The sequence below is a fragment of the Pangasianodon hypophthalmus genome, chromosome 1 (assembly GCF_027358585.1).
Source record: "Pangasianodon hypophthalmus isolate fPanHyp1 chromosome 1, fPanHyp1.pri, whole genome shotgun sequence".
NCBI lineage: Eukaryota > Metazoa > Chordata > Actinopteri > Siluriformes > Pangasiidae > Pangasianodon > Pangasianodon hypophthalmus.
In genome coordinates this window covers 26,122,235-26,150,078 of record NC_069710.1, presented here as the reverse complement: position 1 = coordinate 26,150,078, position 27,844 = coordinate 26,122,235, and the positions used below count along the sequence as shown (strand labels likewise).

The following is a 27,844-nucleotide window of genomic DNA, read 5'->3' as shown; positions in this document are numbered from 1 at the left end:
GTTCTGCAAGGAGTGGGCCAAAATTCCTCCATGGTGTTGTGAGACACTAATTAACAACTACAGAAAGCATTTGGTTGCAGTTATTGCTGCTAAAAGGGGTGTAACCAGCTATTGAAAGGAAGGGGCAATCACTTCACACAGGGTGACTGGGTGTTGAATATCTTGTCTTAATAAATACGTAAACATTGTGTTTTTTTGTTCCCTCAGGGTCCCTTTTATGCATTATCAGGTTTTCCTTTAAGCTGCAATGTCATTTAGTGTTTGATATCACTGTTTGCACAAAGCCAGGAATTCAGACGGGGGCAAACACTTTTTCACGGCACTGTAAAAACATAGTCACACTCGTAATAATGACAGAAGAGAAAGAGACTGCAACATAGCCACTGAGACGTTATATAGATATATACTTTATTAATTCTCTCTGGTAAAATAAAATTACAAAATAATTTCAACCTCAAACCGAACATCCCTTAGCAATAGTTAATATTATTAAAGTCGGTATTAATACAGCGACCATTAACTGTCATGATGAATGAGAAGGATGCCATAGTATATTAGTAGTAAATATTCGCTATAACTGCGTTAGTAATTGTTAATGGTAAAAAATAAATAAATAAACAAACAATAAATAATGAAATAAATTAATTAAAAAAAACAGCAATACAAAGCTAGTTTCAGTTAACAGCATCATTTTCAATAATTCCAAGCAGATGTAACTCAGTATTCCGGCCACAGGATGTCACTATGAGACAGTTTTCAGAAAGAATGGTCTCTGTAGAAATGAGGGTCAGCAGGAAAGAGTCTCTTATTCCCAACACACACCATTAGCACAGGTTCAGTTACACTCACAGAAAGACTAATTCTCAACTCTACAGTTTATTCCCTTGTGAGCAGCTGTTTAGTTGTGTGTGTGTGTATATGTGTGTGTGTGTGTGTGTGTGTATTGACTGGCTTCGGTTTCCCCTTGCTGCAAATGGCTGTCTCATCTTTCAGGTTGTTAAAGACACCGTTTGGATTCTATAATTATTTCTCCTTTCCCCATGGTAACATTATGAGGTTTTGAGGACTTGTATATGTATACCACTGACCACTTCCTTTATTCCTGTTGCCTTATAGACAGCACTTTGGTAGCAGATATTCAGAGAAAGAATGTTTGTGTGTGCAAGACAGAGATTAAGAGCAAAAGAGTGCATGTGTTTTCAAATGCAGACATTCATGATAACAGTGTGAATAGGCTTTCGTGTGTATTCCACGAAATATGGCAGTTCTCATTCCGTGCAGAAGTGAGCGAATTCTCCTTGAAAAAATGGTCCATCTGGCAGTGTTCAGTGGTGTGAATTTAGTGCATTGTTGGTTGTCTGTGTGTGTGTGTGTTTGTGTGTGCCTCTGACACAGTGTTGCGCTGGGTCTTAATTCCGTGTCCTGTGAATGGATCGTAACGGCAGGCCTGGCATGTGCCTCTGTGTTTATGTCTTGCCATTAGTCTTGGTAGTGACTAGAGTTCTTGTTAAAGGGTTGCTTATTAATATGTGGTTAGCAGTCAGGTAGAAATTGTGTCCTAAGCCATGGTGATTAATTTCCTGATGGAGGGAGAGACACTTTTTCCTCCAATTAGTGCAGATTCCATTAAAGTATTTTGCTTCTCATTTAATTACTCTCTCTTATCTTGCTCACACTCTCCACCTCCCTCATCATCAGCTTCTTATCTGTGTGCAACTTGTTACTTTATTCCCAAACTCCTCTGAACCCGATTCCTCCCTATCTTTCAGTCTCCACACCTTTCTCAGCCACACTTTCCTTCTTCAGCTTGGCAGAGCCTCTGTTTCTCAGCAGTTGGATGTACTGGTGTTGGGGCTCTCCTCTGAGGCCTGGTTGTTGGCACTGGGCGTGGGTGTGATGAGGGCGGGCACGATGGGGCTGGGGGTCTTGGCATCTCGCTCCTGCAGCAAGCGGATGAGCGCAGCGTGCTGTGCATTTAGCGTGGCTGAGAGGTGAGCAGGCAGAGCACTGAAACCTGCCGTGAGCTGCTCGACTCGCTGCTCCAGGCTCAACATCTGGCGCTCCAGATCCTCACTGCGGTCATTCAGCTCAGACATGAGCTCATACATCACGCTCTGCATCTACTCTTCCCCGAGAGAGAGAGAGAGAGACAAATAGAAAGACATAGGCAAATGGAATGGGAGATGATGGGGGGGGGGGGATAGACCAGCAAAGAAAGAGAGAGCAGGACAGAGATAGACAAATGGAGAAGAAGACAAAGACAAATAGGTAAAGATGGAGAAAGACAGATGGAAGAGTAAAAAGCAAAAGAAGAGATGGAGAGACAATCCAGGAAAAATAAGAAACAAGAAGGGGGACAGGCAAAAATATAAACCCAGAAACAGATAGATGGACATATAGGATGAAATGAAGAGAGGGGAAGACAGGCCAGAGAGAGAAAAATGTCCAATGAAGAATGAGGAGAGAGAAAGGCAAGAGAAAAGAACAACCATTAGAGAATGCCAGAGAGGAAATGGCAGGAGACAGGCAAAGAGAAAGACAGAAAATGAGAAAGAGACAGAGAGAAAAACATAGGCAAAGACATAAAGACACAGGGTAAGAGATAGTCAGAGCAAGAAAGAGAAGTTAGAGAGGGCAAGAGAAAGAGAGGAAGAAAGATGGTGGGAGCACAGAAGCAAAGAAGAGAATTAATGATAGTGAACATGCAGAGGGAAACATTTATGGATCACAAAAGTGTCACAAATTCAGAAACGGAATGAGGAAGAAAAGACATAATGGCGAGGCCATGAATATAACTAAAAGAAAGAATAAGACAGACTTTTAGATATTGTTATTAATCACTTATTTGTGCATACTATCTGATCAAATGGTCTGACTGTGTAAGCCAACGGGTTCCTGAGGCAAGCCAGGTGGGAGAGCTACTTCAAGTTCTAGCGAAAGTGTTTTGTTGTAATCATGATTGTTTTGGATAATTACTGTATCTTGAGGCTAAATCTTTTGGGATGGTGGCGTTTTATGCTATGTTTTGGAATCTGGAAGACATCTGGTGGCAAGCACACTTCCTAAAATGAAGTTATCATATTCTCTATAATGTGTGGTGCTGTACTTATTGATCAAGTGTGTCTGCTATTTTCAGTTTAGTAATAAACCTGAATTTCCTCAGTATCTAAATTCCAGTCATTGATTTGTAGCACTGACCTTCTGACTTTGCTAAAAAACAAAACAAACAAAAAAAAAAAAACAATGTATAACTTAACTCCAACTTAATTTCTATCTACTGCATCTGTAGTGTACGTACAGTATGATCATGGACCACAACTTTGAAACATTTTCCTGTACTGAGAAAAGACCAGAAAACCTCTTAACTCAGAACTCACTTGTAGCAGGTGGGGGTGTGGTTTAGCATCCGACTGAGAGGTGTTAGGGGATAAGCTATGAAGAGTAATGACTAATGAAGCACATCTGAGCCCTGTTTCCTCTCTCTCTCTCTCTCTCTCTCTCTCTCTCTCTCTCGCTCGCTGCCATTTTTTTTTTAAGTGGTGCGTTGCTGAGTTTGTTCTTTTCACTGTTCTTTTCTCACGAAGTCTAAAGCAGTTGTTGAATACTATTAATAAATGTTTATTAACAAAACACAAATTTCTCTAGAATGTTTTCAGGAACTTGTCAGTAAAAGACATTTGTAAATTAAACTCCAAATCTGTAATCACTGTAATCCCAATCACAAATGTGTGATTCCAGTGTAGTCAGTGGAGCTCAAATTAAAACAACAGGCAAGAGGAGCTGGTATAAATGGACTAGCAGGAATAAGCCCCCTCTGACTTTCAAAGATAAAAAGACATCAATATAAGGTTAATTTTTGGCATCCACATCAGATTATTTGTTGTTAACAAAAGTCTTAAAGCAGATTATTTTGGACTTGTAAGTGTCCAGAGATGAAGTGTAACATCATCGATTATTGTAAGAAAAATACACAGAATAGTACACTATATGAACAAGTTTTTGGACACCTCACCATCACACCCATATGTGGTCCTTCCTCAAATTTGGAAGCCTACAGTTGTACAGAATGTCTTTGTATGCTGTAGCATTACAGTTTCCCTTCACTGAAACTAAGGGGTCCAAACATGTTCCAGCATTACAATGTCCTAATGCACAATAAGAGGACCATGAAGACGGGATTTGCCAAGATTGGAGTGGACGAAATTGAATGGCCTGCACAGAACCCTAACCTTAACCCCACTGAACACATGGGATGTGAAAAAGCACATATGGGTGTGACGGTCAGGTGTCCACAAACTTTTGCCCATATAGTCTATGCAGAAAGGAGGCAGGAGGGATTTGTTTCCAGCTCAGACTTTAGACTCATGCAGCCTATATGTGACAGTCGAATATACCTCTAATGTATTCAAACTAATATAGACACAAATGAAAGTACAAGTTCACAGACAAAGTACAGACAGCAGAACTGCAAATGTAGTGTTTTTCGGTTTTAATGAATGAGTTATAAATTTTTAGCATGTTTGGTATTGGTAACCCAGTAAAGCTTTACAGACTTTAGAAATCATCAATGTAGCTGTACAAAATTAGAAATGTAGCTGCCTGTCTTCCTTCACGTGTGTGTGTGATAGTTTGCCCCACAACATCCTTATTATTCCATCGATAAAACATGGATACAATGCATTGCTCAGCCCTAATAAATTCATTGTTGAACTATTGATAGATATTAGACTGAGACTTCCCAACTAATATCATGACCAGCTGTCACTGGTAACAGGTGTAGTTTTTAATTTGCATTATGTATTTGAAATGCTTACTGACCGAATTCAGCAACTGCTCTTATACCTCCAAGTTTTCCATTCTTTTCTCAGTATAGGAAAACACATTAAAATTCTTGTATGTCTTAATCACACATATGCTACAGGCAAATAAATCGGAAAGACGCTGGACTGGTCCTGTACAACAGTGCCACATTTGCAATCCGATATTGTTCTGAACACAGACTACTCCATTTTCCCTCACTACATGGAAATAACACCTACATCACACAAATGGCTACTTACAGTACAAACAGAATAAAGTAATGCAATTACATCCTTTATTTTATTTCATGTATGGATGTACACTCACCGTCCACTTTAATAGGAACACCTGGACACCTGCTTATTTATGCAGTTACCCATCATTCAATCACATGGCAGCAGCACAATGCATAAAATCATGCAGATACAGGTCAAGAACTTCAGGTAATGTTCACATCAAACATCAGAATGGGGGAAAAAGTGTGATTTCTGTGACTTTGATTGTGGCATGGGTGTTGGTACCAGAAGGGCTGTGTGGAGTATTTCAGAAAGTGTTGATCTGCTGGGAATTTCACACACAACAGTCTCTAGAGCTTACACAGTATGGTGCAGAAAACAGAAAACATTACGTGAGCGACAGTTCTGTCAGTGGAAACACCTTGAGGATAAGAGAGGTCACAGGAAATAGCTACATTGGTTTTAGCTGCCAGGAAGGATATAGTAACTCATATAATCACTCTTTACAACTTTGGTGAGCAGAAAAGCATCTCAGCATATACAAAACCTCAAGGGTTGATGTGTAGTGCATTCTGAGCTGCTTTTCTGCTCACCACGGTGGTAAAGCGTGCTTATTTGAATAACTTTAGACTTCCTGTCAGCTCAAACCAGTCTGGTCATTCTCCTCTGACCTGTATCTGCATGATTTTATGCATTGTGCTAAAAAGCATAAATACCTGCATAAATGTACAGGTGTTCCTATTAAAGTGGACAGTGAGTGTATATGAGTATATGCCTGCTTAAATATAAATTTAATAATGTTTTCACAAATTTATCAAATAAACTAATTTAATCTGGGTTCTGCTCCTGAAGTCGACAGCTATAACCTAACAAAGACCTAACAAAGGATTGGAACAGCCCTTAAGATGTCGATGATGGGGATTCCCTGAAGGGAAACAGGTGAAGGGAAGTCGACAAAGGCATTTACAGCACGCTGTGATACACAGCCACACAGACCACTTGTTTTCCCTCTCAGATACATGCATACATACACCCTAACATTTGCATTCTTTCTGTCTCTCTCCCATGAACCTCACGCACACTATGAACTTGCTGTATTTAAATGGATCACTCTCTCTCTCGTGTCTCTCCACACACTCCCACTGACATCCCTGCTTTAACACTGGTTCTGGTTGCTAGGAGACGCAAAGCCACAGAAACAAGCAGGTCAACATGGAAACAGAATTACTGAGTTATATTTGGGCAGGCAGAGCTCTATGTGTGTATGTGTGTGTGTGTGTGTGTGTGTGTGTGTGTTTCACTATGGAGGTAATATCAGTAGGCAATGATAGTCTATGATAAGACTAAAAACCATGCTTGTGTGCATGTTGAGGCTGGACAGAATCAGAATCAGAGCATTTGGGTAAATGTCCCAAATTCTCAATAGATGTCGATTTGTAAAAAACGTAGGTGTGTGGTGAATGATTATGTGGTTAGGTGTGCTCTCACCTTTGAGAGGTCCACTAGTGTATTGGCCTGGTCACTCAGTTTTCTTTGCTCCATTTTTACACTTCGCAGTCTGAAAACACAGACACGGATACACACAATGCTTTATTGCAGAAATTCATGCCAGTGTCCTGGCCAACATAACCAAATTGTTCTTAGCTTGTTTTCAATTTAAAACATAAAAAAAGCAAATGAGACCCTGGGATTCCTCCACACTTTTAAAACAAAAGCTGCCATATGAAAGTGTGATCACTCTTCTGTATACTACGTGTAATGCAATGCCCTTATCTGTAATTGTATCTGCAGCTGTTTAGTGTTAAAAATATTCATATCCGTTCTCGTGTTCGGATTAAAACCGGAAGTTGGTGTGGTCTAACCCAGGGCAACCCTACCACTATGCCCTTGAAAAACACTGGGGGGAAAAAACAAAACAAAACAGGGCTGCTGGAAAAATTCCCGAATTATAACACTATAGCTTTCTATCTTCTGTCTAATGTGACTTAGTAAGCAAGCTAACGTCAAAGCAATCATGCCTTTCCCAAATAAAAAAAACTATTATTTAGGATACAGTTGACAACAGTAGCCATCTAATAAAGTTTTATCAGATTACTTCAGTTTTTGGGGTCATTACATTCCAGAAAGTTCAGAAAAGTTAGCTGGACACGATGTCATAATCTACTATAAAGCTAAGACACAATGTATAGTGCTGCTGCAAGTCATAATGGGATCCTTGAAGCAGCAATTTATTATAAAGCCCATATCATATTCTGAGACTGTTTTCTTTTAATAAAGATGAAGAACTATCATTTAAAAACATACACAAGGAACATACAAGTTTTACCATATTTTTAAAAGTAATTAAAATGTTTTTTGGAGAGCTAGCAGAGATATTCTGCTCTGTTCAGAAAAGCATATTTCATTTGCTTATACAGAAATATGGCTTTATTTTGGAGCACAGTAAGGTGCTGTTTAGGTCGGGCTAAAACTGTATAGTGCACCTCCTGTTAGTATCTCAAACTTCTATATCCCACAAGCAGGGTTACCAAGGTTCTGTGTATAAATTCTGCATTTTGTAGATACACACTGCAGATCAGAAATTCACACATTGTTAACTTGTTTTCCCTGAGAAGATTTGTGATGGGAATTTGTTGTGGGAGGTGGTGGTGGGAAACCTGGCAACCCTCCTTTCTAGCTTCTGCGAGCTTTTCTTTAGAGCTCAACAACAAAGTAAAAACCTTGAGCTTTCTTAAAAAAACAAACAAACCCTGAATATGCCTCCTACTGTCCCCATCTGTATTTGTATTCATTTAGGACGCATTGTCTGTTCAATCTGAATAAGGTATTCATATTCGGTTCTACCCCTACTGTATAGATTCAAATCAGATCATCACCAAGAGGAGTGAGGCCTTAAGGATATGAATCTGACAGCTCAGAGACTAGCAAGACACAAGAGGCTAACTCAGGAAGAAGAGAGAAACCTGGCAAGCAAGACACAAACAATGTAAGATTTCCCTCAGTTGTGCCATCTATCAGACTACTGAGTGGAGTTACTGTCAACGCTGTGACAGCATAGCTTAAGCTATAGAAAGTGTAGGTATATGTCTAAAAAAAATAGGACTGGGTTTCCCACTGTCAAATGGGCTAATGCACATCAGAATAGTGTCCTTTAAACATTTAAACAGCATTAGGCCTGCTGCCTTACAGGGGTCAGTTGGCCAGAAAGTGAAGGGGTGTGGTCAACAGTCTGAAAGGTGTAGATAACAAATGGGGTTAATATTTGAAATAATATGAGTTCAGCAACTTGTGACCAACCTGTTTCCTGGAGAGATACAGTATCTTCTAGCCGATCAGCATTTGAGGGTAGTTACTATAACAGGATAGTTAAATTTGTGAAGGTTGTCTGAAGGCTTAGGGATTAAATGAACATAATTGTAGACTTTACAAAAAGAAAGTCTTTTTGACTTTGAGTTTTATGTAGCCAGATATCCCATGTGTACTTGAAAACTTACTTTGTTACCTCACTTTGAAAGCTATTTAACATGCTAGCTGGTTAAAAAAACTAGTGCGTTATCAAAATGAAATTACTAAATTTGTTTTGTACTTGGTTCGAAAGTAATCAACAGTGTCAATTAGTGTTCCCTACTTTGTACCTTGGTAGCAAGAGCTAGACACTACTTTTCATGTACTGCAAGAGGCCACTCACGTGACTGAGGAGATGTGCACTGCCACAGTCATGAGGGAAGCCGATGAAGGCGTGATATAGACTACTGAAATGCAGAATGAGTACTTCATACCTAATGGGACACATCGGATCCAGAAGATAAGTTTACCTGATTAGAATGAGCAGAAGTGCTGGCACTAGGGTTGGAACTGACCTTTTCAGGTATGTAGATCTCCAGGAAGAGGGAAGATCAATCCTACTGTTAGGTCAGGCAGGCTAACTGCTGCTAAAGCACTCCAAACACAACTGTTAGTGAAGCCAAAATGCACTTCACATGCTCTTTGGATATTCAGAAATCCAGCTGGCCACAACTAAAGCTCCTGTTAGTGTGCCAGTGTGAAAATGCCAAGCTATACCATAGACAAAGAGTAGGCAGTGGAGATCATCTGCCTGCTTAGCCTAATTTGAAATTATATTATGTTCTTGTTATTGTTTGGGTACATGTGAATGTCAGATGGGAATCAATACCAAGTGTGATGCTTGGAAATAGGACTGGACTGAGTGTGTATGCATTTGTTTTTCTCACTGGTGGATGGCTTGCAGGAATTTCCTCTGGTGCTTTCGCACACGCGAGTGGTCGATCTTCTTCATCAACTTGGTGTGTTTGTAGATCAGCCATGTTTCTCGAAGAACGTTGGCTGCTGCATTCTTTATCTGTAAGGACACAATGCCATAACAACCCCTTTAGCAACAGCTCACACCCAAGATGCAAATCTCAAGAGAGAAAACCAAGTAAGAACACTCCTGATACATATACATGCAAAACCAAAACAATTCTCATCTTGGCAGAAGGGTTGATTCAAGAAAAGATCTGCTCGCATCATAGTAAGTACAAATGTTTATAGGTCTGCTTTTTTCCCCCCATCATACAAAAATCAGCTGAACTTGATTTAATTCAATTTTATTTGTATAGCACTTTTAACAATGGACATTGTCACAAAGCAGCTTTACAGAAATAAATGGATTCACAAAAAAAAAAAAAAGATATATTGTAAATATGTGAATTTATCCCTGTGAATTTTCCCTAATGAGCAAGCCAGAGGCGACGGTGGCAAGGAAAAACTCCCTGAGATGATATAAGGAAGAAACCTTGAGAGGAACCAGACTCAAAAGGGAACCCATCCTCATTTGGGCGGAACGGATAGTGCAATTATAAATAAATCCCTTCTATTATTGTGTACTATATGGAAAAATAGTGCAATTGTGCAACCAATAAATTCATCACAGTTTTTGCAAGAAGTCCGGTTGGTTAAAATCTATCCACTGTCCACTGATGGAGTCCTGAGTATGAAGCTGCTCGTGGCAACCGCAGCCCCAAAGCCACTACAGCAATCACAGTCCCAAGCCATTACAGTACAGCTCCCCATACGTGATCCCCAAGCCATCTCCACAGCCCCCAGGTGGCACCATCCCCAGCAAACCAAATGGTTCTTCAGACCGTCCATATGGGGGCCACCCCCAGCAGCAGCAGCGAGGATCAGGACAGAATTATCAGAAAGAAATGTCTGTTACAGCTGTAATATCCATCACATACAATATTATTGTATTTCATTCATCATGAATGAAATACAATAATAATCAGAACGCATTTGCCATTTTAAGGGATCCACTCATGATTCCAGTTAAATCTGTGTCTTACTTCTGTACACTAGGTTAGTGCCACTGACATAACTCACTTCCACTGATTAATTCACTAAAGAGAAAATAGTTGAAGAAAAATGATTGAGGAGACTTTGAAAGGCTGGTGCAGGGAAGACAGAAGCTTCCCATATTTAATAACATCCTGATTTGGCAGTGTTCCTCTGGCCACTGGATGGCACAGGGGCTTTTTTTTTAGCTTCAGATTTAGCATGAATGCTTTGATTAAATAGCAGAGGTCAGTGTTTTTAATGATTTTTAGTGATTTAATGTTTTTTAGTGTTAGCATCCAGACCCTACCTCACAAGGTTTAATCTGATAGAGAGAGAAAGACATTTGGGAGTCATCGTATCCATAGTAATACTCAGGAAAGGTGTTGATCGTCACAGCCTAATACACACCTATCTAGACTCATGAATTAAGGGCATAATGAATGATGAATAATGAATTATTTTTGTATAACAGCACAGCTTGGACAGTTGTTCAGGCTGTAACATGAACGACAGGTTAATATTAATGTGCTGGCTCTAATGTTATTGTTTCTATAGAAACAGCTCATACACATGTACTAGTGTATGATATACTAGTATACTAGTGTGTATATATATATATATATATATATATATATATATATATATATATATATATATATATATCACTCTTGCTCATGCTTTGTGATGCCATTGTCTTCACTGGAATATCGTAGCAAAAACAAAATTACACCTGGATGGGATGCCAGTCCATTGCAGGCATCTCTGTTGTGTGTACTTGAGCCCTGCTAGTCAGCGACATGATCCGTTCTCTAGCCAGAGTCACACTGATAGAGAAAGCAAACAACTTACTATCTGCTAGGGAGCTGTGTAGGACTTGGAAGCATGCTCCAGTTAGGGCTAAGGCTGAAAGTTTGTTTTGTTTTTGGTTGGATTTGTGTTTTTTTCTATGAATACAGTAAAATTTTAAATGTTTAAAATGCCATATAGACATGAAAAGAAGCCATAACTCTACCAACATTCCTTAACTGGATTCCCTGATTCATCTTGATTCATCATAGGATGTGTTGAATCAAATTTCAAAATGTAAAATGCATTGTATACTTAAAACTTTTCATCAGTGCTTTCTTGTTCAGGAGTGCATGTGTGTGTGTATTGCTAACAGAAGCGAGCCATTTTTGATAACTGATTCTAAATGTGTATGTTAATCACAGAGAGATGAGTGGAAGGAACCCATTTTTCTTTGTCTTCACCAGGATACTGTAACAAAAAAGTACCTTGTCATTATGTAAGGAATAGCACACGACAGACTGTGCTGTTATACAACAGTAATACATGCTGGGATGGTGTCGGGAGGGCTGTAACATTGATCTTGTGACGCTATTCTGGTGAAGAAGACAATGACATCACAAAACATGTCACTATATTTAAGCAATATTGCAAGAGCAAGAGTGCTGTTGTACTAAATATTGGCACGGCCGTGATTACTTGCGGCTGATATTCAACATAATGTAACCGCACGACTGTGAGTGTGATATTGCTTAGTTCTATAAATAAGAAATTAATATCGACTAACTAACATTTTAGACACAATATGGCTAAATATTTTGTGTATTTTTGGTCTGTCAATGACATTAGTTCCTGAAGAAGCCACAGCAGGTTGATTTGGATGTATATTTGTGTCATCTCACTAAAAAAAAATCCATTTATAGCCAAGTCTTAACTTCCTAGCAGAGGCAACCAGATACTGGGATAAAATATGCAGATATTTAGATCCTGGACTTTCTCCTTTACACATATCTTAGCCAGAAGTAGTTATAGCATTTTAAAATCCCAAAAGTGAAAAAGGAAAATTGCATTTAAAGATTTTATTCTAGTTCCTCTGAAAGACAACAATGTACCGATTGTCTAAAAATAGTTGCTATTTATTGATTTCATTTGCATTCAATTTAATATGTAATAAATAAAATATAGGGCTGAATAATGAATAGGACAAAAGAGTCTAGCTTTATCCATAGCCCACAGATGAATAGACTTATTTTTTTTAACAAGAAAATAACCTTCATAAATTAGTAAGATTCATTATATATACATTTTATAATAAATTTGGAGCCCTCAATTACTTCTCTCCATGTTATCTCAGATTGAATTATCTTAACATGATTTAATATTATCCTGAGATCTTAGGCTACAGAAAGCATGAATTTTTAATAATAATTTTTTAATATTCAACTGCTATACCCACATTGCTTGGCTGTCAGTCAGGTTTAAATCATAATGACATTTCATAATGCCAACGGTCTTTCAAACACATTTGCGTCATGCCGTATTTAGATAGACAGTAATGCTCCTGTCAGTGCTGAATAAGACATATAATTTGAAACAAAGTACTGTGAGAAGTGATGTTTTTAACTCTGCTGCTATTTATAAAGGATGCAAGACAAATCAGTTGTTTGATCACAAAGCTCCTCTGAAAGCTCCCAGCAGGGGTTCCTCCATTCTTCTAAGAGAGTCAGACTAACAGGAAATTATGATGACTGTGAATGGAAAACATATCATTTGCATAGCACTAGGGGTGAGCGATACGACGATTTTAGATCATGAATGATTAAAATGTCTCCACGATCTGTTTTTACAGAGATACCGTGATACTAAACACATTTTGTCTGTTGTGCTGAAAAAGCTCAGACATGGCATCCCAAGTTGTTTTATGAACCATATGTTGCAAACGATTTTTTGCAAAATATGCAAAGCTCATCAAGGAAACAATTTTTCAACCACCAAGAAAGCCTAAAGAATGTACCAAAAGCCAGATAACCCAGGCAAGGCACATGAGTGTAACAGCACCGTGGCCAGAAACAGCACTGGAGTAAGCAAATGCCTTATGGTACTACTTATGAGAAAAATGCCGTTAAGACTTCACTGATGCCGTGACATTTGACCTGTCAAAGGATATAGTACCAATCAAAATGGTCAGAATTGAGGGTTTTAAGTGACTTAAAAAAAAACCCAAAAAGTCACAAATATTTTTCTGACACCACCATTCCTCAGTGGTACACAGAACACTGAGAGAAATGCAGTAAAAACCGAAACAATGCAGAGAGAAGTGCAATACAAATGTTTCTCACATACATACATCCATATTTACACATACTAAACATACTAATATTAAACACCTTATTAAACACTTTTCCATTTACTGCACTTGTGAATACTGAAGACTATTAGCACATTGTATTAGTAGAGGTCGGTAGTAGAGGAGTTTTTATTTTACATTTTTTAAAATACGTTATCCATGCTTGATTGTTTTCATTTTAGAAAGTTTTTTTTTTTTTTTTACATTTTGAGAAGTGCACTTTATTAAAATTTGTATAAAAAGGTACTTTGGGCTAAGTGATGCCTGTTCTGCTTTTTCTCTTAGGTAATGTTTGCTGGTAGAGCTATATTTTCTTCAGTAGGGAAATTACAGTCAGGTCCATAAATATTGGGACATCGACACAATTCTAACATTTTTGGCTCTATACACCACCACAATGGATTTCATGAAATGAATGAAATGAAACGAACAAGATGTGCTTTAACTGCAGACTGTCAGCTTTAATTTGAGGGTATTTACAGCCAAATCAGGTGAACGGTGTAGGAATTACAACAGTTTGCATATGTGCCTCCCACTTGTTAAGGGACCAAAAGTGATGGAACAATTGGCTTCTCAGCTGTTCCATGGCCAAGTGTGTGTTATTCCCTCATTATCCCAATTACAATGAGCAGATAAAAGGTCCAGAGTTCATTTCAAGTGTGCTATTTGCATTTGGAATCTGTTGCTGTCAACTCTCAAGATGAGATCCAAAGAGCTGTCACTATCAGTGAAGCAAGCCACCATTAGGCTGAAAAAACAAAACAAACCCATCAGAGAGATAGCAAAAACATTAGGCGTGGCCAAAACAACTGTTTGGAACATTCTTAAAAAGAAGGGACGCACCGGTGAGCTCAGCAACACCAAAAGACCCGGAACACCACGGAAAACAACTGTGGTGGATGACCGAAGAATTCTTTCCCTGGTGAAGAAAACACCCTTCACAACAGTTGGCCATATCAAGAACACTCTCCAGGAGGTAGGTGTATGTGTGTCAAAGTCAACAATCAAGAGAAGACTTCACCAGAGTGAATACAGAGGGTTCACCACAAGATGTAAACCATTGGTGAGCCTCAAAAACAGGAAGGCCAGATTAGAGTTTGCCAAACGACATCTAAAAAAGCCTTCACAGTTCTGGAACAACATCCTATGGACAGATGAGACCAAGATCAACTTGTACCAGAGTGATGGGAAGAGAAGAGTATGGAGAAGGAACGGAACTGCTCATGATCCTAAGCATACCACCTCATCAGTGAAGCATGGTGGTGGTAGTGTCATGGCGTGGGCATGTATGGCTGCCAATGGAACTGGTTCTCTTGTATTTATTGATGATGTGACTGCTGACAAAAGCAGCAGGATGAATTCTGAAGTGTTTCGGGCAATATTATCTGCTCATATTCAGCCAAATGCTTCAGAACTCATTGGACGGCGCTTCACAGTGCAGATGGACAATGACCCAAAGCATACTGTAAAAGCACCCAAAGAGTTTTTGAAGAGAAAGAAGTGGACTGTTATGCAATGGCCAAGTCAATCACCTGACCTGAATCCGATTGAGCATGCATTTCACTTGATGAAGACAAAACTGAAGGGAAAATGCCCCAAGAACAAGCAGGAACTGAAGACAGTTGCAGTAGAGGCCTGGCAGAGCATCACCAGGGATGAAACCCAGCGTCTGGTGATGTCTATGCGTTCCAGACTTCGGGCTGTAATTGACTGCAAAGGATTTGCAACCAAGTATTAAAAAGTGAAAGTTTGATTTATGATTATTATTCTGTCCCATCACTTGGGAGGCACATATGCAAACTGTTGTAATTCCTACACCGTTCACCTGATTTGGATGTAAATACCCTCAAGTTAAAGCTGACAGTCTGCAGTTAAAGCACATCTTGTTCGTTTCATTTGAAATCCACTGTGGTGGTGTATAGAGCCAAAAATGTTAGAATTGTGTCGATGTCCCAATATTTATGGACCTGACTGTAGTTTGGTTGCTCTTTTCAGTAGATTAAAAAAATAATCGTGGGTCATGATCCAGCCTGAAAAAAAAATCATGATATATTTTTACCAGATTGCAAATCCGATCTGTACATAGCACTGTATTAATAATAAAGTCTATATAAATAAAGTCTATTAAATAATAAAGTTTATGGCTGCCAGTGGAACTGGGTCACTGGTGTTTATTGATGATGTGACTGCTGATAGCAGTAGCAGGATGAATTCTGAAGTGTATAGACCTAAACTTTCTGCTCAGATTCAGTCAAATGCTGCAAGACTGATAGGACAGTGCTTCACACTATAGATGGATAATGACCCAAAACGTACCTCAAAAGCAACCCAAGAGCTTGGAAATGGAATTTTCTTAAATGGCCGAGTCTCTCATCTGACCTCAACCCAATTGCGCATGCTTTTCACTTACTGAAGACAAAACTGAAGGCAGAAAGACCCACATGCAAGCAGCAACTGAAGGTAGCTGCAGTAAAAGCCTGGCAAAGCATCTCCAGGGAGGAAACTCAGCATTTGGTGATGTCCATGGGTTCCAGACTTCAGGCAGTCACTGACTGCAAAGGATTTGCATCAAAGTATTAAATATAATCTTTATGATTATGTTAGATGTTAGTTTGTCCAATTACTTTTGAGCCTGTGAAAACGGAGGAACTCTGTAAAAATGGCTGTAATTCCTAAACAGTTAATGGAACATTTTTGTTAAACCCCTCGAGTTAAAGCTGAAAGTCTACACTTCAGTCACGTCTTGATTGCTTCATTTCAAATCCATTGTGGTGGTGTTCAGAAGCAAAATTACAAAGATTGTGTCACTGTCCAAATACTTATGGACCTGACTATATATATATATATATATATATATATATATATATATATATATATATATATATATATATATATATATATATATATAATATAAAACCATTGAGATATAGCACACAAAGTTTCCAGTGAAACAGAGTGTTTCAGACAAAAGTTCTTCATCAGCTGTGAACCTGTGAAGTGCTTTAGAGGTTGTGCTAAGGTTCCAGAAACAGAAGATTCAGAAGGATTTTTTTATCTCCTGGGTTGAAGAAGCTCACTTCCACTCGCATATATTTGTAGAGCTGTAGAGCAATTCTGACAGCTTGCTCAAGTTACATGAAGAGGGGTGTGAGAGCAGAAAGCTACTTGGCTGAAGAACAGAGACATAGAAACTGTGCTTCTAGTTCATTCATTCATTCCATCATGACTTCACTGGTCAGAGTTGTGTAGAATCTCAGGAACACGGGGTGCAAAGTGGAAAAAAAAACCCTGGATGAGATGCAGGTTCATTTCAGGACACCATGGACACACTTATCCACACACTCATTTACACTTAATTATAGTAGAGTAAATTAGAGTAGTTAATACACCTACTGGCATGTTTTTGGGAGGTGGGAGGAAACCAGAAACCCCAGAGCAAACCCACATGGACACAGAAAGTAACCGGCACTCAGGATCAGGGACCCTGGAGCTTTGGGTGAACAACACTTCCCAGTAGTGCAACCACCCCTAATTTGAGTTGGATTTTATTTATACATTTTCTTACATTTAATTGAAGCTCTGCTGTTTTTATTTGGACTTGGTCTCTGTTGGGTGTTCTTGAGCCCTGCTAGTCAGGGACATGATCTGTTTTCTTGCCAGAGTCACACTGCTGGAAAATGCAATTTACTTTCTGGTAGGGAGCTGTGTAGGGCCTGGGAGCATGCTCCAGTTAGGGCCTTAGATTTGTGCTTTTTTTTTTTTTCTATGAATACAGTAATTACAGTTTAGCATGCCATATAAACATGAAAAGATGCCATTCCTTAATTGGATTCCCTGCTTCATCTTATCATAGTATGCGCTGAATCAAAATTCAAAATGTAAAATGCAATGCATACTTAAGAATTTTCGTCAGTGCTTTTTTGTTCAAGAGTGCATGCATGTGTTGCTAATGGTAGAAGACCATCTTTGCTTTGTTTCAAAATGTACAGTATGTTAATCACAGAGAGATGAGTGGAAGGAAACACCCACCCATTTTTCTTTTTCTCTCCAGTTCAAGGTAAACACCGTCTCCAGGGCAACTGTGCTGTGATGTAATCATTCCATTTATTCAAAGTTCTGGTCATGTTTTTTTTTTCTTCTTGACAGTAGCTGCATTCGTAACCATAGTAGCGGCCGACTCGATGTATTAATCCACAGAATTGTATGGCAGAGGCAGCTAAGTGTGAAATAATAATAATAAAAAACATGGAGTCCTTTCAGATGCTCGCTCCCTGTCTCACTCTTTCTTTCTCTGAAGGCATTTAAGGCATTTAGCTTTCCCAATTCACAGCTGACACGCTTCCAATCTTTTTTTTTTAATATTGTTATCTTTATCTGAGTTGCAATTATTGATCGCTGGCTCTCCTCGCTAGCTACTGTGCAAGCCATGATAGAACCTACATATTTGATAGTGGGAGCTATTTTTGAAGCGTGGGACTTTCAACTACATGAAAAATTAAAACGGACCTGAAAGGAGGAAGGGAAGGAAGGAGGGAGGGTGAGGGAACAGAGTGAGAGAGAGAGAGAGGGATGGAGGGGTGTGTAGAGAGAGAAGAAGAGAGAGGGCTGTTATGCCAGCAGCTGTTATGCAATACTGTGATCTAACTGAAACACTGGTTTGGGTTGTTGTCTGCATAACACACTGCTTTTAGAAATCCCAATATAGTGTACACTCCTGGGCAAAAAAATGGGCTAAGCCCAAAATGGCAAAATATTAAGCTTTTAATGGTCTTAACAACAAATCATTGGTCATTACATTAGCAAGAATTATTAAACAAATAGATAAAGGAAGTTAGTATGGGACAGCTTTTCCCTTTGATTTCTTTACATGTTTAAGCCTTCTGGCCCTTGATGGGCTGCATCAGGTGTGGTAGATAACCAAATAATGACAAATCTTTCTAAGAAAAAAAAAAAAACAAGAAGATATTTTTTGGAAAATTTTGTAAACCCAGACATGTGATAGTTTCAGTTTTACATCAAACATTTTAATCATTATCATGGTTTTACCTTTGCATACAAGAAGACCATATAAGTGAATTTCCCTGTTTCTAGCTTTTCCCCCAAACAGTTCACTGCAGCAAAAGTAAACGAGCAAATGGTGGCACAGTCAGTCTCAGGAGTGCATTTGTTTAATTCTTGCTACTTTTCTGACCAATGATTTATTGCTAAGACAATTAAAAGCTTAATATTTGCCATTTTGGGCCTTTTTTTGCTCAGGGGTGTACATTGCTCAGGGGTGTACATAATGCTAGTGTACATAGTGTACACATTGCTTTTCTTGCTTAGGGGTGAAGAATGTTTTTGGATATCTGAACATACTGTATGTATGATACATATGTGGTATAGAATGGAAATGTTACGGTATGTGGTAATGATATGTTTTTTAACCTGTTAGCTAGGCCTATTTAAAAAAATTAACCATTGATATGACGGTTTGTTGCAGCTAATCACATGGATTTATGTATGACATTTAGCTGAAGACAGTTTATCAGGCCAGAGACTAATCACAGGGCTAGAGACATTACCTCAGATAGGGGACAGTTTCACGGATTTTCAACCCAACACAGTGGAGACTGCTTATAACTTCATATTATCAAACAGGAAGTCCTTCAATGATGTATAACACAGCAGCAATGCAAGTACTAAATAGCTTGGTAATGAAAGGTGTTGGGATATATATTATTGCTAACTGACTTGTTAAGATGACATCTCTTGACCTTCATTATTTTATCAAACTAACAGTTACTTATTCTGCAAATAAGTAAACAACCATGTTTTCAAACGCTTCTAGTGTATTTGAAGGGAAATCTCCTTACTGTAGTAAACCATTACACTAATGTGTCACCACAGTCCTAGTCTATTTAAATGTTTACTTTTATCCTATGAAGTGGACAGCTTACTATATATGTCTGTGACAGTAATATGTGTGTGTGTGTACCCGTTTTGTGAGCTGTGTGTCCATCATGAAGTTGTGCACATGCTTCTCAGCCTTGGTCAGCTCCAGCTTCCTTGCTACCACGGCAACAACCAGCGCTGTGCAGCCTGCCCCCTGGTAGATACAGAGGGAAAGAGAGAGTGAGAGAAGTGTGAATGAACAAGACAATATATCAGAAGCAAGAGTATAGCTGTTCTGATTTTCCATGACAGGAGTGAGATAAAGAGATGAAAGAGGAAAAAAAAGAAAAAATGAGAGGCAAGAAGTTTTGAGGAATCTTTTTTTTTTCCCCGATAGTGATGAAGGTCAGAAAGAATGGTAGAAATGTCCTGAATTGGAAGCACAGCACAGTCCCATTTTAAGATGCTTTCTAAACTTCAGTCTTGCTGTATAGATGCATCAGATTTCAATATAGAGTCACATTCAGAGTCACGTACTCTCAGTAAGAATTGCATCCCTATACAAAAATGCTTTGCTATTTTAGGAGCTCTAAAATAACTGGGCAACTGACTACTCTCATGGAAAATGTCAAGAACAACACAAACTGTCATGGTCCAATTACTTGGAGGCAAGGACATTTTCACTGAGAGAAGCGAAACAGGTGACAGGGTGATAACAGCAAAATTAGAGCGCTGTAGAGAACACACTGAGGCAGAGAACACTGTAGGGGAAGAGAGAAAGAGACGGATTTGGGGGAGAAGGAGGACAAAATACAGTAGAAAGAAAAGCAAATGGGAAAGGAAAAGCATCAAACGGGGTGGTAATGAGGTTGTCAGCCTGCTAAATGAATTTGGCTTAAAAAGTGGCTAATGAAATGTAAGAGTACACTCTGTATTCGCACTGTGCCTGGTGGGTAATGGGTGAGACTGAAACCACTCAGAAGATGGGTATAGAGGCTCTGCAACCAAAAATCACTGAAGACATGACATAAACAAAGCCCATTTCTCAGGACCACTTTGCCCATATCCAGCATTAAATAACTCATAATGGAAATGTTTCCAGGGTTTTCCAAATATATAATATGGTTCCAAAGATTTTTTTAAGATTTGAAACAGACTGCTTATGTGAATATTAATCAAAAAAAAAATGTATGGAATGAAAAAAAATTAACAGTACTCTTTAGTTACAACCATATTAAATAGTACATACAAATAAAATGCTCTTTCTTCTACAACTGTTTCAGTGCCATGTATGGATTTTTGAGCAGAAACTTTGAGTCCTCTAATAAAAATTACCAGTCCTCTCATAGCGTCTCTTAAATCTTTAGCTATTTTTATTGCTCTAAAGCTTTAGGATTCTTCAGCTAGTCATTCTGAATCTTGATACACGTTGTTTGGTTTGGATTGAGGCCTTCATGCATGAACAAACTGTGCTTTAGCTTTGGCTCACATACTCACTGCATAACTCTTGGAATTCATTAAAACTGAACAAGATTAATGTTTCTATCATTGATTGGAAGTGTGCCAGCTTTCTAAACAACTGCACTACATCATCATAATTCACCATGTGGTGTAAAAACATTATCAAACTGTGCATTGTCTGCTTATAGGAATATATATTTTTTCATTCATTTACTTCTGTAGGGTCTGTTTTTTTTTTAGAATTTGGGGTATTTTATTCTTATTTTGTTCTGTTTTACTGTAATTTATATTCAAAGCTTTAATCAATACATAATCACTACAGCATTTTGGTCAACTTCAGTTGTTTATTAAAGTGCTTTATTCTACAGTGCTTTTGAATTCTCAAATCTGAATGGTCACCTGATTAATGTTCTATAACAGCAGCATTACTTCGCTTGGTCTAATACATCATTATTGGCGCAATATCTAATTCACAGGATCTTGTATGATGGACATTTCATATTATCTAAGCCTAATAATAAATAGATTTTAAAAAGTGTTGTTATTTAACAAAGAAAAACCTATAATAATAATAATCTTATTTTTTTTCTTACTGTTATATACATTGTGGAAGAACTACTTCTGGGAAAAAAATTATATTAGATGTTTTCCATTTGGACAATAAAGCTCTGTCTGTTCCAGCTGCTCAAGTGGTAATAATGTGGTCCTATCAATAGTCACTCACATCATACCCTCAGATGAACTATGTAGGAATTACAGTGCTTTTTCATGAATACATATCAGTCTGTTTTAGAGGACAAAAATTTAACACGACAGTTCTTCTCCTCAGGTGTTAGAATTGCACAAAATGCCTAAGAAAATACAACCTAACTATAGCTAACAGACTGTTTATCTCTGCCATGTGGTTTTGAGAGAGAGAGAGAGAGAGAAGGAGAGAGAGAGAAAAGATAGATACAGAGAGACTGATGGCTCCCGATGAGCAAACAACAGATCGCCCTGGCACTGCCCTCCCCCTGGCATCCAAACTCATGTGCCAGTCTAACACCCCCCCCCCCCCCCACCCCCCCCCCCCCCCACCCCCCCTCAACTCCCCACCCCTACAGGGCAGTGGTATATTCCAACCCAGTTGGCCTTCAGTGTTGTCATAGCAACAAGTCCCATAATTCCACCTATAGAAAGTCATTACAATCACTCACCACAAGAAAAGAAATCACATTCTGTCGTCTTTCTCACCCTCAGTTTTTTCATTCTTTCAAGATGTTTCTTACCCTGTAGCCACAGTTTCCTACACCTTTCCAACACACAAAATGGATGGCACACAACCGTCATGAAAAATGATTTCAAAACCCTTCTGAGCAATAGATTCTCTATGATCTATGTAGGTCTGTGGATGTGTGGGTGTAAGGCAGAATTAAACAGAGGCTATAATAGGTTGGGGTTTTGTGTGTGCCTATATGTTTGTGCACATATGTCTGTGTGTGTAGACAGAGAGGTGTGTGTGGATGTCTCAGTGTACAGTATAATAGGAGTGGGAGAAGAGAAAGAGAGAAAGTGAGAGATAAAGAGAAAGACTGGAAAGTAAGCAAACTATCTTCGTGTAGTGACTAAGTGCATGTTTGTGCATTTGTGCATATGTTTTTACAGTGTGTGCGAGAGAGAAACAGAGAGCGAGGTTGACAGACAGATAGGAGTAGGGAACATATTCTCAGAACACCATGAAGCATCTCTCACAGAGCAAATGTAACCACAAACACACAAATTCCTGAAACACACACATATACATGCAATATGAAGAAGGACATCCAGACTCCTTCACAGCACTCGTCTGACAGAGAGCTCCCCTTAGGCAGAGGGAGAAATGCAGAGGCACAGACACACACACACACACACACACACAGAGTGAGGGAGAGAGAGAGAGAGCCAGACACAGAGTGTCAGACAGAAAGAACCAAGGAGCTCAAATTAGCAAATCTATTCTAGCTAGAACACATTAGCAGATCCATTCAAGCTACAGCAATATGATATAGTAAATGGTTATATATTCCAGCTGCCTCTCACCACATTAGAAACTTTCAGGGTGCATCATGTGAGCTCTAGCAAAACCAGGTCACGTAGAAGTACAGCATTTACTGATTCTGTCATATTCTTCATTACAGGTTCTGCCATATTTCATGTCACATAACAATATGTAGCCATGTTAATGCAATGCAATGTCTGGGTAATATTTACAGACCTAGCGCAAAGTTGGTGTGTGTGCGTGTGTGTGTGTGTGTGTGTATACCATAATGCCAGTCAGAAGACACACTCCCTTGCCACAGTAGGTATGAGGCACCATGTCTCCATAGCCAATGGAGAGGAAGGTGATGGAGATGAGCCACATGGCTCCCAGGAAATTGCTGGTCACGTCCTGAGCATCATGGTACCTGAGAGAGAAGGAGAGACAGAGAGACAGACAGAGAGAGAGCATTTTACAGTGCCGTAGTCTCTTGATGGCTAGCCTTTATCTGGAAACGCTTCTTACAAAGTGTCTAGAACACAAGGACCCCAAGAAGGGGTGCTGAGGTGGCTGGGTGGCTGCAGCACCTCCAACTTTCAGGATTCTGTAACTGCAACTGCTACTGTAATAATTATACACCGATAAACAAATAAAGAAATAATTAATAACTTTAAAATGGAGTTTGTATGTTTTTCATTCTATTAATGATTGACACATCACGCTTTTTTCTCCATCCACCAGTCAGGTCTCCCCTATCAAAAGACAGCTACCAACCGGGTAGGGTAAAGGCTAACATGTGCTTCCTCTGAGACACGTGGAGCCAACCAACTAATGTGTGGTGTAACACTCTTGGAGGAAAGTGCTGTCTGCCCTCTTCCACATGCCTGAGCTCACAGTTGCCCATGATTGGCTAGTGACGCTGTGATTGATAGGGGAGATAGAGTATGCCACCCCTCCGACCCGAGAGCACAGCCAATTTTGCTCCTGGCCACGGATGGCTGTGGTTCCACAGGATAGAAAGAACACTTTTCTGTTGCACCAGTTGGGAGCTTCTTCGTGCTTTTCAACTGTTAAATGTTGCAGAATGTCTGCGAGACTCAAGTCTTCAGGACAGAGGAGTTTACACTTTCGGATTTCTCTGTAACATGACAATCTGCTGTTTTTTTCTCATCAACTTCAAGAGAGAGAGAAAAAAGAAAGGCTTGTAAGGGAATGACTGTATATAACTACTAATAATATCATCGATAACAGGAATTAAGCTCCGTGTCGGAAAACCTACTGACCGTTACAAAGCACCTACACGAGACCCTTTCCATAAATAATAAATAAATGTCTCCTAACAAAAACTTATCAGTGATGATACGCTTTTCTTTATTAAAGAACAACACATTTTTAATTTGTTTATTATTAGGCATAGATTATGTAGAGAGTCTGCCATAACAAATCCCTATGAATGAGTCATAGCACACGCCACATGTATGCTGCTTAAAATTCCAGCACCTCCAATGTAAAACATCTTCCTGCATCCCTGCTAGAATAAGTAATTACTAAAACTGATTTTCAGTGGGAGCACCCATGAGTGGCACACAGGGCCAAAACACTGCATACACAGTAGACTCCAAAAGTCTGAGTCCTTATTATATTAATATCATTTGACTGCAGAATACTCCTAACACAGTCATAATTGCTCCTGTAATAACTAACCCCTGATATTCATCTTATTATTATCTGATTAGTTCTTTTGCTGTTTGCCTTGTTATTTTTTTTTACTTATATTAATGAAGCATTATATAATCTTTTCCAAGTTTAATTACTAATTAAATATAAAGTGGGAGTGGTCTCACAGTTTTGGAGCCACAGATGGATCCCATTAGGAACAGAAATCCAACGGGAAAAAAAGAGTCCCTCTCACTTCATCTCACTTCATCTCTAAACAGGGTCATGTTTAGTCAGTTTGATGTTGTCATTAAGATGAATGACTATTGCTCTCCTCTGAGCAATTTAATTTATTTGACTCTAACGCTTAATACAATCAACACATGCACTTTGCTAATTCTTGTTTAAATTATTAATAGTCCAAGTGTCTTAACTCTTAGACTCTTGATTATTGTGAGTCAAGACATGAAACAGACAATATTGGCTCAGATCAGGAAGAAGGTGTAAGCAGCAGACAATTACCAACGGTTATTTAAAAAAAAAACAAAATGGAGGAAAGCCAGACATAAAAACACAACCAAAGAGGGGAGGAAAGATAACTGGGAAAAAAACCCCAAAATCAATATTTTGCACAATAAACATTTGCACTCAACTTTATGTAGATATACTGTATACTGTAGATAACTGTATGGTACTGATGGTAACTGTATGTATACAGTCATGTCCATTAATATTCAGACATTCACAAGTTTTTGTTAATTTAGTTTTCTACCACAGTATATTGTAGTTGAAATTAAATGATGACTATAAGCTCAAGTGCAGACTTTCCACTTTAATTTGAGGGTATTTACTTCTAAAGTGGGTGAACTGTGTAGGAATAACAGGACTTTTTATATGTGGTGCCTGCCTTTTAAAGGGAACAAAAGTAATTGGACAGTTGGCTGCTCAGCTATTCCGTGATCAGGTGTGTGTTATTCCCTCATTAAGCAAATAAAAGGTCTAGAGCTGATTTCAAGTGTGGCCTTTTGCATTTGCAATCTGTTTCTGTTAAACCTTGAAGAGCTGTCACTGCCAGTGATGCAAGCCATCATTAGGCTGAAAAATCAAACCAAACCCATCAGAGATAGCAAAAACTTTAGGTGTAAATTATTCGGTACCTTCTTAAAAAGTAAGAACACACTAGTGAGCTCAAGAACACCAAAAGCCCTGGAAGACCACAGAAAACAACTGTAGTGGATGAAAGAAGAATTAAAAAATTAAAAAAAAAACCTTCACAACAGTTGGTCAGATTAACAAACCCTCCAGGAGGTAGGCGTATCTTTGTCAAAATCAACAATCAAGAGAAGTCTTCACTACAGTAAATACAGAGGCTTTACCACAAGATGGAATCCATTGTTATGCCTCAAAAACAGATAGACCAGACTAGAATTGGCCAAAAACATTTAAAAAAGCCTGTACAGTTTTGGATCAACACCCTGTGCATAGATAAAACAAAGATTAACTTGTATCAGAATGATGGGAAGAGAAGAGTATGGAGAAGGGAAGGAACTGCTTATGATCTGAAGAATACCAAAACATATCATGGCATGGGCATGTATGGCTGCCAATGGAACTGGTTCCCTTGTATTTATTGATGTGACTGCTGACAAAAGCAGCAGGATGAATTCTCAAGTTGTTAGGGCTATAGTATCTGCTGAGATTCAGCCAAATGCTTCAAAACTTATTGGACAGCATTTTATTTTTAAGGCACACAAGTGCAAAGTTCTACAGTGGCCAAGTGGTTCACCCAGCCTGAATCCGATTAAGTATGCATTTCATTTGCTGAAGGCAAAACACCCCAAGAACACGTAGGAACTGAAGACAGCTGCAATTAAGGCCTGGCAGAGCATCACCAGGGAAACCCAGTGTCTTGTAATGTCAATGGTTCCAGATTTCAGGCAGTCGCTGACTGCAAAGGATTTACAACCAAGTATTAAAAATGACAATTTACGATTATGTTTGTTTGTCCAATTACTTTTGAGCGCCTAAATTTGGGGGGCTATATATGAAAGTATTTGTAATTCTTACACTGTTCACCCCGATTTGGATGTACATACTCTCACATTTAAGCTGAATGTCTGCACTCTGAGCACTTTGAGCTATTCATTATTTAATTTCGACTCCAATATACTGTGCTAGACAGCTAAAATAACAATACATTTGTCAATGTCCTCAAATTTTTTGGACCTGACTGGATATAATAAAGGCACAGAAACCATTATTTCAAGGTCCAGACCAGTGCCTGAAATGTGCAACAGGATTTTTTAATCCTGTTAAAATGATATATTTCAAATAATTCAGAAATAGAGACAACTATTTCTACATTATTTAAAAAAATATCTTAGCAATTTCCCTGACCAAATAATAATATTATGAATTATTATATTATGAAGGGTATCATACTGTGAATTTTTCCATAATGTTCCATCCCTACTTCACTGACACTCTTTTCTTGTATTTCAATGTAAATTCGCACAACACATCCAAGCCCTTATGCATCTCTGTGCAAACTTGACCTACAGAGTTGTCTCTCAGAGTGGAAGTGGGGAATATGAATGTCAACCATCTATGCATGGAAACACATTGCAAACCATTGCTTCAAACTGGGGAATCCTCCTGCATCTAATAAATGCACCCAGCGTGTATCACATGTTCTGCTACCATGGCAACAGCCTTGTCAGAAGCAGGGATGCCCACGCTGTGGCCTCGGGGCTTGGCACAGTCTGCGACCTTTTGAACCGCTAACATGGGAAATATGAAACAACCGTGGGACACGATCAACCTAGATTGCATATGTCGCTGTAATGGGAGGTAATGTAAAAGCATTATCTCTCACCGCTCACATACTCGTACAGTCCAGGCTGCAATGATCCACAGGGAGATGCTGAAGACCAGTAGCACTGTGCCCGGGCAGATAGTCATCAGGGTCTTCATCACAAACCGTGTGTTAAAGTGCACCTAATGAAAAACCATAGACAGACACACAAGCTTACCAGGAGTTTTGACACACAACTTTTTTCACCAAGGACATTTGTTTGCATTCATTTGCATTATTCATCCATTTCGCTGAAGTACAGTTAAGGACAACACCACCAGACTCTTCCTCTATGACTAGAGACAGAGAGATTCAGATAGTCGCCCCCCTCCCCCCCACCACCCAATTTTTTCCCTTGTTTAGCAGGGTTTGCGTGAGTATACAAATATATTAACTGTTGAACATTTGAGGTTCACTAAGCAGAACCCTTCAAATCTATAATGTCAAGCACCTCTGGCTTTAACAGTCATTTATCAACTTGTCTTAGAGACATCAAT

General features: G+C 38.9%; 1 protein-coding gene across 1 annotated transcript in view; it reads right to left on the bottom strand.

Moving 5' to 3' along the window:
- Positions 1-384: 384 nt before the first annotated feature.
- The window catches only part of kcnn3 (potassium intermediate/small conductance calcium-activated channel, subfamily N, member 3), a 76,515-nt gene continuing 49,055 nt past the window's right edge, over positions 385-27,844 (bottom strand). The window contains exons 5-10 of the mRNA XM_026944867.3: positions 27,369-27,490; positions 23,123-23,264; positions 19,484-19,594; positions 9,269-9,396; positions 6,525-6,594; positions 385-2,120 (exon numbers count right to left, since the gene is read on the bottom strand). Of these exons, the coding sequence (XP_026800668.1) occupies positions 1,827-2,120; positions 6,525-6,594; positions 9,269-9,396; positions 19,484-19,594; positions 23,123-23,264; positions 27,369-27,490 (867 nt within the window). The 3' untranslated portion in view covers positions 385-1,826. The remainder of the gene's footprint in view (positions 2,121-6,524; positions 6,595-9,268; positions 9,397-19,483; positions 19,595-23,122; positions 23,265-27,368; positions 27,491-27,844) is intronic.